We start from the raw sequence: 16,132 nt of genomic DNA, 5'->3' as shown, positions 1-16,132 counted from the left end.
CTAGACAAAAGTCCAGTGCATCTCTTAAAAAAACTTTTTAGTTGTGGGGGAGATCCTCTCTTTTACTGAGTGCCCAATTTAATGCTAAAAGGGCATCGTCATGCTGAATGATCGAATAAAGTGATGCCACATCTGATGTTACCATTAAGACTTCCCTTTTCTCTTTCAAATCTACTTTTTGTAAAAAGTTTAGAAAACTTTTTGTGTCCCTCAAATATGATCTCGTATTTATCACACTTTTTTGTAAAAAAGTGTCCAAGTATTGGCCCAGTCTTGATGAAACCGAACCAATACTGTTTACAATGGGTCTGGCTGGTGGATTTTTGGGGTCTTTATGTATTTTGGGCAGGGTATACAGTGTAGGTATCCTATTGCTCAAAGGAAGAAGATACCTTTCCTCCTTATTCGTGAGCACGTTCATTCCTACCTTGGATTTCACCAATTTTTCCAACTGATTTTGATATAATCGTGTTGGATCTGATTCCAATTTTGCATATGTTTGGTTATCAGATAGCATCTCTATAATCTGACAATGGTAGAAATATTTCGTGAGAATGACCACACCGCCTCCTTTATCCACTGGGCGGATAATAATGTCTTTACGTTTTTCCAACATTTCAATACCATCATTAATGTGCCTATGTTGTGGTAATTTTATAGGCTTTAACATTTCTAGATCTTTTAAAACCAGACCTTTATTGGGTGGATTAAAAAGAGATTTGTTTTTTAGACCACTATTAATTGGCTTATTTGTGTATGTTACGGGTGGTCCCGCCCGTGGTTGACTCCCTAAAAAATGTTTCTTTATGTTTAGTTTACGTATGTATTTGTGTACATCAACAAATACATTAAATTTATTTACTGTTTTTTTCATTCCACACTTAAGGCCTAAATTTAAAATATTTTGTTCCTTATGAGATAAAACTACTTGTGCTAAATTAAAAATACCATCTACTCCGACTCTCTCCTTCTTTTGTTGGATCCTACGGCCGGCCCTGCAGCCCCTGGGTTTACTTCTTTCCACATAGGAAGAACCCTGTTGTTTGGTGTTGGATCCTCTTTCTGGGGATAATTTGGAGGACGCCCCAAGTTTTCCATACCCTTTTGGCGATTGTATGTATGTTGTTGGTATGGTGGTTTTCCCCTGTGTGGATGGAATCCACGTCCTCTCCAGTGGTTTCCCCTCCCTCTTCCTAAAAAAGGACGTTGTGGGGGAAAATTCTCACGATTATTTTGTGGTTGGAGAGATTGAAACCTATTATGTACAGGGACATTATAAGGCCTGTACAGGGAATTTTCGTAATGTTCATGAATGTATGTGGGGAAATTTTGAGGAGCTACCCAAGGGGTATTTTCCAACTGCCGTTGGTTACTCACCCCTCTTTTCCCCACACACGTGGTATACGCTTTAACATGTCCATGTGGTCTAATGTATATCGGTAGAACAAAAAGAAAATTGCGAGTAAGAATAGCCGAACATATACACAACATAAAAATTGGATATAAAGACCACAATGTGTCACTACATTTCAAGCTCAAACACAATAAAGACGCCACGGGTCTGCGATTTTGGGGAGTAGAACAATTAAAACCACACTGGAGAGGCATGAATTTAGTACGGGAATTGTCAAAACGAGAAACTCATTGGATATATTCTGCTGATGTCCTCAGCCCTAAAGGCTTAAACATAGAACTTGACATAAACTGCTTTATAAGCGATACTTAAGGTCACACACTTTTATTTTGAATAGTAGGAAAATACAGTCCTATTTAATTCATTTGTAGTCCCATATGTAACAATTACTCTATTTTTAACTCATATGAGTAGTCCATTTTTTATATTTCGTAGTCTATAGTTCTCAATTTTTAAATAATCATTTAGTTATTTTTACTGTGTATAACATGCACGATCAGATCGGCCGATCACGTTTTATTCATGGCCAAGTGTGATCGTTACATGGTCATGGTGGATCGTCCTTGAATACATTTCATATAGTATTTTAATTGTAAAACGATCATTTAGTAATTTTAACTATGTATAATATGAACGATCGTATCGGCCGATCAGGTTCAACTTATGTACTCATAGTTATATGCGATCGTTTCATAATTGTGGTGGTGTTCTTTATAACGAATACCTCATAAACTGGTTTACAGTTAAGTAATTATCGGTATTAATATTGTGAATATTGCGCATACTGTTTATAAAGATCTCTACATTTGGGGTTGGTTTGTATAGATCACAGCTGCTCTAAATATGTATTATTTTGTGGGCAGAATTAGTGATTGGTGCAGCGCCCCGTACATCATGCAGTGATGGATAGTGATTGGTCCGTGACGTAGATAAAAGAACACTTCCGGTATTGCATGTTACGCCCTCAAATGAAGTCGGATATGAGGAAACGCGTCAGGGCGTAACCATACCGGAAGTGACGAGTGCGCCTCAATCCCTGCGTTCCAGCGAGCTGAGGAAAGGCGGAAGTGAAGCTTCTGTGGTACACAGCGAAAACTTTCGTTTCTCCTCGAGCGCAACTGAACCAGTGAGATAAGGCACAGTACTTTTTCAATGCTTGAACATCTTTTTATTTGGTACGCATGTATATGTTGGGTTTTCTTATGTAATAAATAGTGTTAAACAATATCACGCTATGTTTGGACATTTTTGCTCTTTTATATGAGAAAACCGAATTCCAATAAGGGAGACATCTAGTGGCCCTGGAAGGATTGTGGAAATGGCAGTTTAAAGGCTTTTTGATCTCGGTTGTTCGGTGAGTGCATCCCCAAAGGGGATCGTTTGTGTCCCACAAGTGGTGAACTACATGGTGGAAGCTACATCTTAATCACAATAAAGAACGGATAGAACAAGCACCTTCTTTTCTGGACACTGATCAGAATTTTAATTAACTCACTTTTTAAAAAAAGTGTGCATGCGCTGCTATATATGAAAAAGTGGACATTTTTAAGTTGCAATTTTTTATGTATGTTGATATATCATCTCCTGTGCTTGGGAATAATTGCTACCATATTAACCACTTAAGGACCGCCGTATTGCCATTGTACGTCATTACAATGGCACAGGCAGGCACAAGCACTCCGTGATGAGGGGATGGCCATTGGTTTCTGGCCATCCCCTCTCGATCGCTCCTGGCCAATGAGAAGCTTCCTCCCACTGTGTATTGTATACACAGGAAGGAGGAAGTGATGTCATTCTCCTCGGGGCGGTCTTTTTGACCAGACTACGAGGAGAAGACAAAAAGTAAGTGTGCACTAACACTACACTGACATGTAGGTACACACAGGCACACAACCCCCCCCCCCCCCGATCCCCCCGATCCCCCCCATCGCCCCCCTCCCCCGTCACAGTGTCACTGATTGCAGTGATCATTTATTTACTTATCACTGCATTCAGTGTCAGTTGTAAAAGTAAAAACTGTCAGGGAAGTTAGTGCTAGGTCCAGGGTAGCCCCCTATCACTCCCCAATAAAGATTTAACCCCCTGATTGCCCCTAGAGTTAACCCTTTCACCCCCTTTTGCCAGTGTCACTAAGCGATCATTTTTCTTATCACTGCATTAGTGTCGCTAGTGTCGCTAGGTAGCTAGTTATTTTTTTAGGTTCACCGTCAGGTTTTTATAGCGCTAGGTACCCCGATATACTACCCAATAATGGTTTTAACCCCTTAATTGCCCCTAGTTAACCCTTTCACCCCCTTTTGCCAGTGTCACTAAGCGATCATTTTTCTGACCGCTGCATTAGTGTAGCTATTGTCGCTAGGTAGCTAGTTATTTTTTTAGGTTCACCGCCAGGTTTTTATAGCGCTAGGTACCCCGATATACTACCCAATAATGGTTTTAACCCCCTGATTGCCCTTAGTTAACCCTTTCACCCCCCTTTTGCCAGTGTCACTAAGCGATCATTTTTCTGATCGCTGCATTAGTGTCGCTAGTGTCGCTAGGTAGCTAGTTATTTTTTTAGGTTCACTGCCAGGTTTTTATAGCACTAGGTACCCCGATATACTACCCAATAATGGTTTTAACCCCCTGATTGCCCCTAGTTAACCCTTTTACCAGCGATCACAGTATAAGTGTCACTGGTAACGCTGGTTAGCCAGTTAGTTATTTAGGTTCCCCGTCAGGTTTTTATATAGCGCCAGGGTCCCCCATATACTACCTAATAAAAATTTGAACCCCCTGATTGCCCCTAGTTAACCCTTTCACAAGTGATCACCATATAAGTGTTACGGGTGACTCTGGTTAGTTTGCTTTTTATAGCATCAGGGCACCCACCATTTATTACCCAATAAAGGTTTAACCCCCTGATCACCCGGCGGGTGATATCAATTAGGTTTTAGGGTCAGGGTCTGCGTCGCCCCAGGCAGCGCTAGGCTAGTGCCAGTACCGCTAACACCCACACGCAAAGCATACACCTCCCGTAGTGGTATAGAATCGGAACAGATCAATATCTGATCTGATCAGATCTATACTAGCGTCCCCAGCAGTTTAGGGTTCCAAAAAAACGCATTGTTAGCGGGATCAGCCCAGATACCTGCTGGCACCTGCGTTTTGCCCCTCCGCCCAGCCCACCCAAGTGCAGTATCGATCGATCACTGTCACTTACAAAACACTAAACACATAACTGCAGTGATCGCAGAGTCAGGCCTTATCCCTGCGATCACTAAGTTTTTTTTGGTAGCATTTTATATTTAAATCCGGAAGGCAGTGCTTGGTTTTCAGGGTCCTGTACATGGTTAGGCTCCCAAAAAGTTCCCCACATGTGGTATCCCCATACTCGGGAGAAGCAGCAGAATTTATTTTGGGGTGTAATTTGACTTATGCCCATAGCATGTGTGAGCAATATATCATTTAGTGACAACTTTGTGCAAAAAAAATAAAATTAAATTAAAATTCCTGCAACTTGTGGCAAAATATAAAATATTTCATGGACTCCACATGCCTCTCAGTAAATAGCTTGGGGTGTCTACTTTCCAAAATGAGGTCATTTGGGGGGGTTTTGTGCTATTTTGTGTCTTTTTTTTTTTGTGTCATTATTCAATCACTTGGGACAAAAAAAAAAAATTCAATGGGCTCAACATGCCTCTCCACAACTTCCTTGGGGTGTCTTCTTTCCAAAATGGGGTCATTTGGGGGGGGGGGGGTTTGTGTTATTTTGGCATTTTATGGCCTTCGAAACTGTGATAGGTAGTGAGGAGTGAAATCAAAAATTTGCACCCTTAGAAATCCTGAAGGCAGTGATTGGTTTCCGGGGTGCCGTACGTGGCTAGACTCCCAAAAAGTCCCACATATGTGGTATCGCCGTACTCAGGAGAAGCAGCAGAATATATTTTGGGGTGCAATTCCACATATAACTATGGCATGTGTGAGCAATATATCATTTAGTGACAACTTTTTGTAAACTTTTTTTTTTTTGTGTCATTATTCAATCACTTTGGGACAAAAAAAAAAAATATTCAACGGGCTCAATATGCCTCTCCACAACTTCCTTGGGGTGTCTACTTTCCAAAATGGGGTCATTTGGGGGGGTTTGTACTGCCCTGCCATTTTAGCACCTCAAGAAATGAGATAGGCAGTCGTAAATTAAAAGCTGTGTAAATTCCAGAAAATGTACTCTTGTTTGTAGACGCTATAACTTTTGCGCAAACCAATAAATATACGCTTATTGACATTTTTTTTTTACTAAAGACATGTGGCTGAATAAATTTTGCCCTAAATGTATGACTAAAATTGAGTTTATTCGATTTTTCTTATAACAAAAAGTAGAAAATATCATTTTTTCTCAAAATTTTCGGTCTTTTTCCGTTTATATCGCAAAAAATAAAAATCGCAGAGGCAATCAAATACCATCAAAAGAAAGCTCTATTTGTGGGAAGAAAAGGACGCAAATTTAGTTTGGGTGCAATATTGCATGACCGCGCAATTACCAGTTAAAGCAGCGCAGTGCGAAATTGTAAAAAGACCTCTGGTCCTTAGGGTGTTTATTGGTCCGGGGCTGAAGTGGTTAAAATGAAGCAAGGAGCCTTTGACATTTTAAACCTCTGTGTATGTAAATGATTATTGTTGAACAACTGCTAATTATTTATCCTTCAGAAAAGAGGAGAGAGACAACCTTGGCTACACAACCTGACTTTGGGCTTACACAAGACAAGTATCTCTCTATGACTCCAAAAGACAGTGCCAGATGTCTGAGCAACCAATCACCAAGCACCAGTGTTGTCACATGGGAGGAAGAGTAAACCACATGCCCCCATACCTGGAAGTATAAGGTATTAGTGTTCACTTTCAGTAGTGAAAGGAAAGGTAGCAATCAAGGAGAATGTGAATATGATCAGGTGGGGAGTGGGCAGTTAAGATAATTATTTACTTTTCTGGGAAAAAACACAGGTTCAGTTAAATATGATTTATAAAGCTAAGAATCATTTTATTATAATTAAAATGAGTTTAGAAGAGCCCTGAACAAGATCATTTCCACTTCACAAGTCTAGGTATATCCTTAGCTTTCCATTGATTTGACTGTTAAAGGAAATGTATAGTTTCATATTGATTTGTCTTGACAAATGTTGCTCAAAAATACTTCAACATTTCATTTGCTTTGAACATTTGCTTATGAAAACAGAAACCACAATCATTATTAGAATTTCGGGTTTTTTGGAGAAAATATGTCCATCCTTTTCCTTTATTTTATATTTATTTTTTATTGCTATCGTAAAAAAATTATTTGACCCAATTTACTACTAGAACATTGACTGAACATTAAAAAATAAAAATTTTTACGAAAAGACACTTTGGGTTTAGTATGGGCAACTTTCAGAGGCAGGTTTTGTAAGGAGAGAGAACTTAGACAAAAGGTTACTAAATATTGAAGTGCCACACTAAATGGTTTAAGTCCGATATCCGGTTTATTTCAAATATTAAATGGGTAAACAGGCAACACATTTTAGAAGTCCAACATCAGCCCCTTCACCAAGGCATAGCAAAATATACGCTTGACAGTCTGGTGACTCAGGCATAACTAATGATTTAAAGTGTGTTGCAGCATGAACACACATATATTAATTTATCAGTACCTAATTAACCTTGAAAAAAACGTCATTTTGGACATGCTTGGCTTGCAGAAGCTGCCTACTTACTAATCAAATGCCCAACAGGGAATACACCGACATAACAATGACATTCATTTAAAAACCATCACCCACTTCCAGCCCCAGGTTTCATCTCCATCTACCTTTAAAAACAAAAAATTGCACGAGATTTACACAACTTTGACCGAGGATTAACAACATTTGAAATTCATGAGACTTGGGTGAAAGCTATTTGAATCTTGTGTGAAAACATTTATAAACAAATTCCTAGGAGTAGTTATTCATGTCTTTTTTTGCTATCAAGTACACATGATTGTGTATTCAATTCAGGTTTAAATAAGATAATGAAACATTTTGGAAAAAATATACAGCTTAGAAGTCCAGCACTTGAAACCAATATGGCAAATATCTCCACAGCCACCATGTATTTCCCTTTAGTGCTCAGATAGGCCGGGATCATGGCAATCCAGACACTGCAGAAGACCAGCATGCTGAAGGTGATGTATTTGGCCTCATTAAAACTGTCCGGTAATGTCCTCACCATGAAAGCCAGAACAAAACTCACAGCTGCCAGAAACCCCATATAACCCAACACAGAGTAGAACCCGATCACGGACCCTTCATTACACTGAATAATGATCTTGTCCTGAAAAGAGTGAGTGTCCATTTCCATAAAAGGGTGAGAAGAGGACAACCAAATAATACATATTATTACTTGAATGGATGAACACACTGATACTATATAATTGGGCAGTTTGCTGCCAAGCCATTTCCTCCAGTGGCTGCCAGGTTTGGTGACTTTGAAAGCGATACAAACCATGATTGTTTTAGCAAGAAGAGAGGAGACAGCTATGGAGAAGATGACTCCAAACGTCATGACACGTAATATACAGGTTATATCCAGTGGCTGACCAAGGAACAAGAACACACAGAGGAAGCTCAACAAAATGGAGACAAGAAGAACAAAACTCAGATTTCTGTTATTAGCTTTGACGATTGGGGTGTTCAGATAGGAAATAAAAATCCCCTTTATTAAAACAGTCACAATGCAGAGCACAGCAGAAACTGTTAGGAATAATTTAGAAATGGCATCAGTGTAGGAAAGGAATTCAAAGCGTTTTGAAATACACCGATCTTTCTTCTCATCGGGCCGTTCTTCCTTTGGACAATTCATACAGTTCTCACTGTCTGCCAAGAGTAATAGATATAGCACAGATTAATTTTTATTCTAATTAATTAAACAGTCATTTTTGGAGGAGCAGTGAGAATGTAATTTGTACATATGCAGTACAATCCTGAAGGAGCTACTGAGTGAATAACCCCCCTGAGACTAATCTGGTGTATGGACTATTCATATTATCAATTTAACCACTCTGCCACACTCCTGACAATGAGCTAAGTTGAATATGTAGTTATATTACCACCAACCACTCAGATCAGCTTAACCACTTGCTGACCGCCTCATATAGGAGTATGGTGGCACAGTGGCTCTCCTGCACTGGATCACGTTATTAGATACGGAATCCAGCACTTCTGGGTAGGGGCCGTGTGAGCGCATGACAGTCGCGCTGGCTATTTTGTCATTAGAAACAGCACAAGCCGATCAGTGTGTCCTGGGCAGCCAATGGATGACTGTTGGCACCTGATGTTCGGCGAAGAAGATGACAGGAGAGAGCTATCTGACTGTAAGCAATACAGAGCTCTGTCCTGTCAACTGGGATGTGCCAGTTTTTGTCTCTCTGCAAACAAGGAATAAAAACCGGCACATCCTTTAGTAAAAGCATCTCACAGTGAATGTACCAAGCTCTGTTAGGCACACATTTAATCCTATGATCGCCCTATATGTTAATACCTTCCCAGCCAGTGTCATTAATACAGTGTTGGTGTATATTTTAGCACTGATCACTGTATTAGTGTTACTGGTTCCCACAAAGTGTCAGTTAGTGTCTGACCATCCACCATATTATCACAGTCCTGCTATAAGTTCCTGATTACCACCATTACTAGTATTACAAGTTTAAAAAAAAAAAAATCAGTATACATACTATTGTTTTAGATGGTATAATGTACGCACAAACTAATCAATATATACTTATTGGGATGTTTTATCAAAAATACGTAGCAGAATGTATAAATTTAAGAAGAAATTAGTTTTTTTTCTTTTTTTTTTATTAAATTTGTTTTATATCAGAAAGTTAAAAATTATATATATATATATATATATATATATATATATATATATATATATAATATTTGTAGCATTAACCCCCGAAGGAGCTGCTGGTTCGATTGGGCTTACTGTTACCTTCTTCACCTCGAGTTGCGTCTAGGGGTGTCCCGTGGTAGATGGCCCAGAAACTTTAGAGATTGACGACAGATCCGCTTAAAGGGATTTTTTAGGATTAGAGTGTTAGGAGGAAAGTTCAGATTTTTACTGATGGATTTTGTCCGAAACTGGTGTTGCATACACACGATAGGACAAAGTTGTCGCAAAATCCGATCGTTCAGAACATGATGACGTTTGTTTGTTGCGAAGGGACTATGCTGCGGCTAGTAGCCAATAGCTTTGGTCTCGTAATTTGATCTGAGCATGCGTGCCACTTTGTCTGATTGTAATTCTCTACAAATGATCGGACAAAGTCCGATCGGACCAAGTTGTCGGAAAATTTTATATCCAGCTCTCAAACTTTGTTGGTCGGACATTCCGACAGAAAAAGTCAGATGGAACCCACACACGGTCGGATTATCCGACAACATGGTCCAATCGGACATTTTCCGTTGGAATTTCCTAACGTGTGTACAAGGGCTTAGTGTCAAAGTCAATAATAAAGGACTTGCTTACTTCGACTAAATCCAGAGAATAGCCATTCACAGCTGGATATTCACTCTAGTTCGATAGTCCCTCTCTCACAAGGCCTAGCAGCCAACAAGGTGCTTAAATCAGGAACAAGTCTCTGCCACAGACATTGTTGTAGAACATGTAGGAATAAGTCTCTACCACAGACGTTGTTGTAGAACATGTAGGAAACTAGAACTTGTAGAACACTCATGTGATACCTGGATCTTTTAGCCGGTTTGCCGATACTCAAGAGATTGGATTCACTTAGGTACTTGAGCCCTACCAGGCTCTTGCAAAGAAGCCAACCCATGCGTGGCCTTCTTCTGAAGAGTCCTCCCCTGGATAGCCATGAAGTTGCTGGGCCTCTCCACGACTGGAGATGGCGCTGGACCACCTCGGAATCCTTTCTTTAGTTTCCTTGCTTCGGCCTAGCCAGCCCCGAGACATAAAGTCGGGTGGATCCGCACCCTAGGCAATAGCCTTGCCGGGGGCTGGTCAGGAGGACCAGGACCATGGAGTCAGAACATACTTCTGGACCGGAACCCTGAACCAGGTGAGATCTGCATCTTAAGTACCCTCTCCCAGAAAGCACAGCCAGAGTGACACTCCCACTGGGCTGGCTTCGAGAGAAAGTAACCTTAAAGCACCCAACCAGACTGTATTTCCATGCCTGCCAGAATAGACAGTGCCCCCTATGGCCAGGAGGAACACCCTATAGTCCAGTCAGACTGATGCTGAGGTCCAAATTTGGAACAATTATACCCAAACCAAACTGCAGTTCAGGTGTAATGTTAAATTTCAAAAACATAGCGAGTGCTCTTCAGGAGCCGGTGCTACATATTTATAGTATCTCACAAAAGTGAGTACACCCCTCACATTTCTGTAAATATTTTATTATATCTTTTCATGTGACAACACTGAAGAAAGTACACTTTGCTACAATGTAAAGTAGTGAGTGTACAGCTTGTATAACAGTGTACATTTGCTGTCCCCTCAAAATAACTCAACACACAGCAATTCATGTCTAAACCACTGGCAACGAAAGTGAGTACACCCTTAAGTGAAAATGTCAATTGGTCCCAATTAGCCATTTTCCCTCCCCGATACCATGTGAGTCATTAGTGTTACAAGGTCTCAGGTGTGAATGGGAAGCAGATGTGTTAAATTTGGTGTTATCACTCTCACTCTCTCATACTGGTCACTGGAAGTTCAACATGGCACCTCATGGCAAAGAACTGTCTGAGGATGTGAAAAAAAAATTGTTTCTCTACATAAAGATGGCCTAGGCTATAAGAAGATTGTCAAGACCCTGAAACTGAGCTACAGCACGGTGGCCAAGACCATGCAGCAGTTTAACAGGACAGGTTCCACTCAGAACAGGCCTTGCCATGGTTGACCAAAGAAGTTGAGTGCACATGCTCAGCGTCATATCCAGAGGTTGTCTTTGGGAAATAGAAGTATGAGTGCTGCCAGCATTGCTGCAGAGATTTAAGGTGTGGGGCGGTCAACCTGTCAGTGCTCAGACCATATGCCACACACTGCATCAAATTGGTCTACATGGCTGTCGTCCCAGAAGGAAGCTTCTTCTAAAGATGATGCACAATAAAGACCACAAACAGTTTGCTGAAGACAAGCAGACTAAGGACATGGATTACTGGAACCAAGTCCTGTTTTCTAACTAGACATAGATAAACTTATCTGGTTCAGATGGTGTCAAGAATGTGTGGCGGCAACCAGGTGAGGAGTACAAAGACAAGTGTGTCTTGCTTACAGTCAAGCATGGTGGTGGAAATGTCATGATCTGGGGCTGCATGAGTGCTGTCGGCACTAGAGAGCTAGAGTTCATTGAGGGAACCATGAATGCCAACATGTACTGAGACATACTAAAGTAGAGCATGATCCCCTTCCTCGGAGACTGGGCAGCAGGGCAGTATTCCAATATGATATGAACCCCAAACACACCTCCTAAAGAAGCGTAAAGGTGATGGACTTGCCAAGCATGTCTCCAGACCTAAACCCTATTGAGCATCTGTGCGCAAATGGAAGATGGACAAGCGCAAGGTCTCTAACATCCACCAGCTCTGTGATGTCATCATGGAGGAGTGGAAGAGGACTCCAGAGACAACCTGTGAAGCTCTGGTGAAAAGGCAGTGCTGGTAAATAATGGTGGCCACACAAAATATTGACACTTTGGGACCAATTTGGACATTTTGACCTAGGGGTGTATTCACTTTTATTACCAGCGGGAATCTGGCATATATATATATATATATATATATATATATATATATACAGTGGTGTGAAAAAGTGTTTGCCCCCTTCCTCATTTCCTGTTCCTTTGCATGTTTGTCACACTTAAGTGTTTCGGAACATCAAACCAATTTAAACAATAGTCAAGGACAACACAAGTAAACACAAAATGCAATTTGTAAATGAAGGTGTTTATTATTAAAGGTGAAAAAAAATCCAAACCATCATGGCCCTGTGTGAAAAAGTGATTGCCCCCCTTGTTAAAACATACTATAACTGTGGTTGTCCACACCTGAGTTCAATTTCTCTAGCCACACCCAGGCCTGATTATTGCCACACCTGTTCACAATCAAGGCATCACTTAAATAGGAGCTGCTTGACACAGTAAGGTCCACCAGAAGATCCTTAAAAGCTACACATCATGCCGAGACCCAAAGAAATTCAGGAACAATTGAGAAAGAAAGTAATTGAGATCTATCAGTCTGGAAAGGGTTATAAAGCCATTTCCAAAGCTTTGGGAATCCAGCGAACCACAGTGAGAGCCATTATCCACAAATGGCGAAGACATGGAACAGTGGTGAACCTTCCCAGGAGTGGCCGGCCGCCCAAAATTACCCCAAGAGCGCAGCGACGACTCATCCAAGAGGTCACAAAAGACCCCACAACAACGTCCAAGGAACTGCAGGCCTCACTTGCCTCAGTTAAGGTCAGCGTTCATGCCTCCACCATCAGGAAAAGACTGGGCAAAAATGGCCTGCATGGCAGAGTTCCAAGGAGAAAACCACTGCTGAGCAAAAAGAACATCAAAGCTCGTCTCAATTTCTCCACAACACATCTTGATGATCCCCAAGACTTTTGGGACATCATTCTGTGGACCGATGAGACAAAAGTGGAACTCTTTGGAAGGTGTGTGTCCAAGTATATCTGGCGTAGAAGGAACACTGCATTTCATAAAAAGAACATTATACCAACAGTAAAATATGGTGGTGGTAGTGTGATGGTCTGGGGCTGTTTTGCTGCTTCAGGACCTGGAAGACTTGCCGTGATAAAAGGAACTATGTATTCTGCTGTCTACCAAGAGATCCTGAAGGAGAATGTCCGACCATCTGTTCGTGTACTCAAGCTGAAACCAACTTGGGTTCTGCAGCAGGACAATGATCCTAAACACACCAGCAAGTCCACCACTGAATGGCTGAAGAAAAACAAAATGAAGACTTTGGAGTGGCCTAGCCAAAGTCCTGACCTGAATCCTATTGAGATGTTGTGGTATGACCTTAAAAAGGCCGTTCATGCTCGAAAACCCTCTAATGTAACTGAATTAGGACAATTCTGCAAAGATGAGTGGGCCAAAATTCCTCCAGGACGCTGTAAAAGCCTCATTGCACGTTATCGTAAACTCTTGGTTGCAGTTGTTGCTGCTAAGGGTGGCCCAACCAGTTATTAGGTTTAGGGGGCAATCACTTTTTCACACAGGGCCATGATGGTTTGGATTTTTTTTCACCTTTCATAATAAACACCTTCATTTACAAATTGCATTTTGTGTTTACTTGTGTTGTCCTTGACTATTGTTTAAATTGGTTTGATGTTCCGAAACACTTAAGTGTGACAAACATGCAAAGGAACAGGAAATGAGGAAGGGGGCAAACACTTTTTCACACCACTGTATATATATATATATATATATATATATATATATATATATATATTATTTTATATTATTATTTTATGTTAATTAAGTTTATATTATCATATACATATAATGGCATATACATATAATCATAGCCCCAATATATAGATAAATACCCTTTATAACATAAAACATACCTTTCTTTTAACAAATACATTTAGAACACTTTTTTTTGTCCTCAGACACACTTGGTGGCTGAAGATATTACCTATTTTTACCCGGTAAATCATTAGAATTCCCCAATCAATGGATAGTGAGCCAAACCTTCTGGACTGAGCCTATGATAATTTTATGAGCTTATTGTCCCAAAATGGTATAAAGGTTGTGAGTTCCCTAAGGAAGGGATCACAGACCCCTACACCAGATGCACCCCTGATCAAGAAGTCTGCTGATATTTGACCACTCCCCATCTTGCTGGACCTTGTGACTGGAACCACTTGATGTGCTTATATATTGGCGGACATCTTCCCCTTTAAAGCTGATTGGTAAGATACAGATCACATAGATTCTATTTCATATTCTCTCTCAAAATTGTAGGGATTATATTTTATAGTTTATGTATTGACATTTAGGCCATGCATCATTGTATCTGTGTTTAAGGGAATTCATTTATATCAATTTACATTCTGTGTTCCCAGGGAGAGTTCTATTGCTCCATTTAATTTTAGCATCTCTGTTGGTTTAATATTTATTTCAAATTGGCAATATTGTTCTGTTGACTTTGTGAGACATACTTTGGATTCCTTCTGGCCGGAGAAATTCAGAGGACTGTTTCCCTGAGCGGCAAGGGTTATTGCGTTCTTGAATATAAAGTGTAGATTACCGCACATATTTTCCCAACAGATCAATTAGGGCTCCCCTGAGTAAATTGAAATATTTAGCTATATCGTTTCATTGCTGTGTTAATGTTTTGATAATGTATTTGTGAAATATCAATCACCAGAAAATCTTAGTTCTGTATGAAATTGTATTAATATACTCATTAATTAATAAAAAAGTCAAATTATTTACTTAATAATTTTGTTGGGAGATATTTATATCTTGGTAAGAAAACCCCATAAATTAACAAACTCAGGAAAGGATTGTGGTATGCACTAATTTGGTTTAAATAATCTTTATTTATGTTCTTCATTAATACACCTTTATACAAAATTATTACAAGTATGCAACCTATATATCAAATTTCATCAAAAAAAACCTAGATGCTAAAAACAAGACTGGAGCCCAGCATATGACAATAGTGAGCATTTATCCACTCTCATATTTAACAGTAATCCTACTTCGACTCTTTACCTTCTCTCCTATCCCCCTCCTTCCCTTTCTCCCCCTTTAAAAAAAAAAAAAAGAAAGAGGAAAAAAAAATGTTTTTATTAATACCCTAGGCCATTTTCCCTCCCCTTTCTCCCCCTCCCTCCCCTCTTTCCTCCCACGTACACATCCTACAATCCTATATTGGGTATCCCATCCTGTCCAACCATGGTTTCCACATTTTTACAAATTCTTTCAGATTTCCTCTCCTTGTATATACTACCTTTTCCTTCCATACTGTTTCTGTAATTAGGTTCGCCCAATTCCCTACCGAAGGGGGTTTCTCTGCCTGCCACCTCTGTGCTATAAGCTTTCTTGCCTGAAACATACACCTCACTATTCCTTTAATTGTATATAGTGAGCCTCCTATTCCTTCTGGCAGACCCAGCACACATAATCTGCCCCCCCCCAATTCCCACTCTATAAGTTTCTTTCAGAATATCAATGATCTCTGACCAATAGCGGAACAGATTAGGACACCTCCAGAACATATGGACCAGGTCCCCGGTATCCTGACATCTTGGACACCTATCATCCGCTCTCCACCCAAAACCAAACAGTCGCTTTGGGGTATAGTATGATCTATGCAACAACATCAAATGTGAAACCTTCTGAGCAGGCGAGATTGAGATATAATGTCCTCCCTCCAATATCCTCATCCATTGCTCATCTGAGAATATCCCAAATTCCTACTCCCATTTCCCTCTACATTTAAGTTTTTCCGGGCTTTCTATATTCCCTTCACATATATATGGGTACATTTCTGCTATAAGTCCTCCTCCTGCCTTTTCTTGGGAATTTAATCTATCATAAAAAGGGGAATTATTCCAAACTGGTCCTTGTTTATCAAATTGTTTATCTAAAGCATGTTGAATTTTCAAATATTTATAAAATGAGTGTTTTGGTATACCAAACTCTACTCTCAATGCGTTAAATGTTTTTAATATGTTTCC

The 16,132-nt window shown here is 40.1% G+C and overlaps 1 protein-coding gene across 1 annotated transcript in view; it reads right to left on the bottom strand.

The window, feature by feature from the left end:
• Positions 1-6,893: 6,893 nt before the first annotated feature.
• Positions 6,894-16,132, bottom strand: part of LOC143940039 (vomeronasal type-2 receptor 26-like) — a 150,559-nt gene continuing 141,320 nt past the window's right edge. Inside the window, exon 6 of the mRNA XM_077461087.1 lies at positions 6,894-8,283. Coding sequence (XP_077317213.1) covers positions 7,373-8,283 — 911 coding nt within the window. The 3' untranslated portion in view covers positions 6,894-7,372. The remainder of the gene's footprint in view (positions 8,284-16,132) is intronic.

This window comes from Lithobates pipiens, unplaced genomic scaffold (assembly GCF_037356315.1).
Source record: "Lithobates pipiens isolate NorthernLeopardFrog02 unplaced genomic scaffold, aLitPip1_a1.2 Scaffold_3, whole genome shotgun sequence".
Lineage (NCBI taxonomy): Eukaryota > Metazoa > Chordata > Amphibia > Anura > Ranidae > Lithobates > Lithobates pipiens.
Note: the sequence above shows the minus strand (reverse complement) of the source record. Positions and strands in the feature narration are given on the sequence as shown.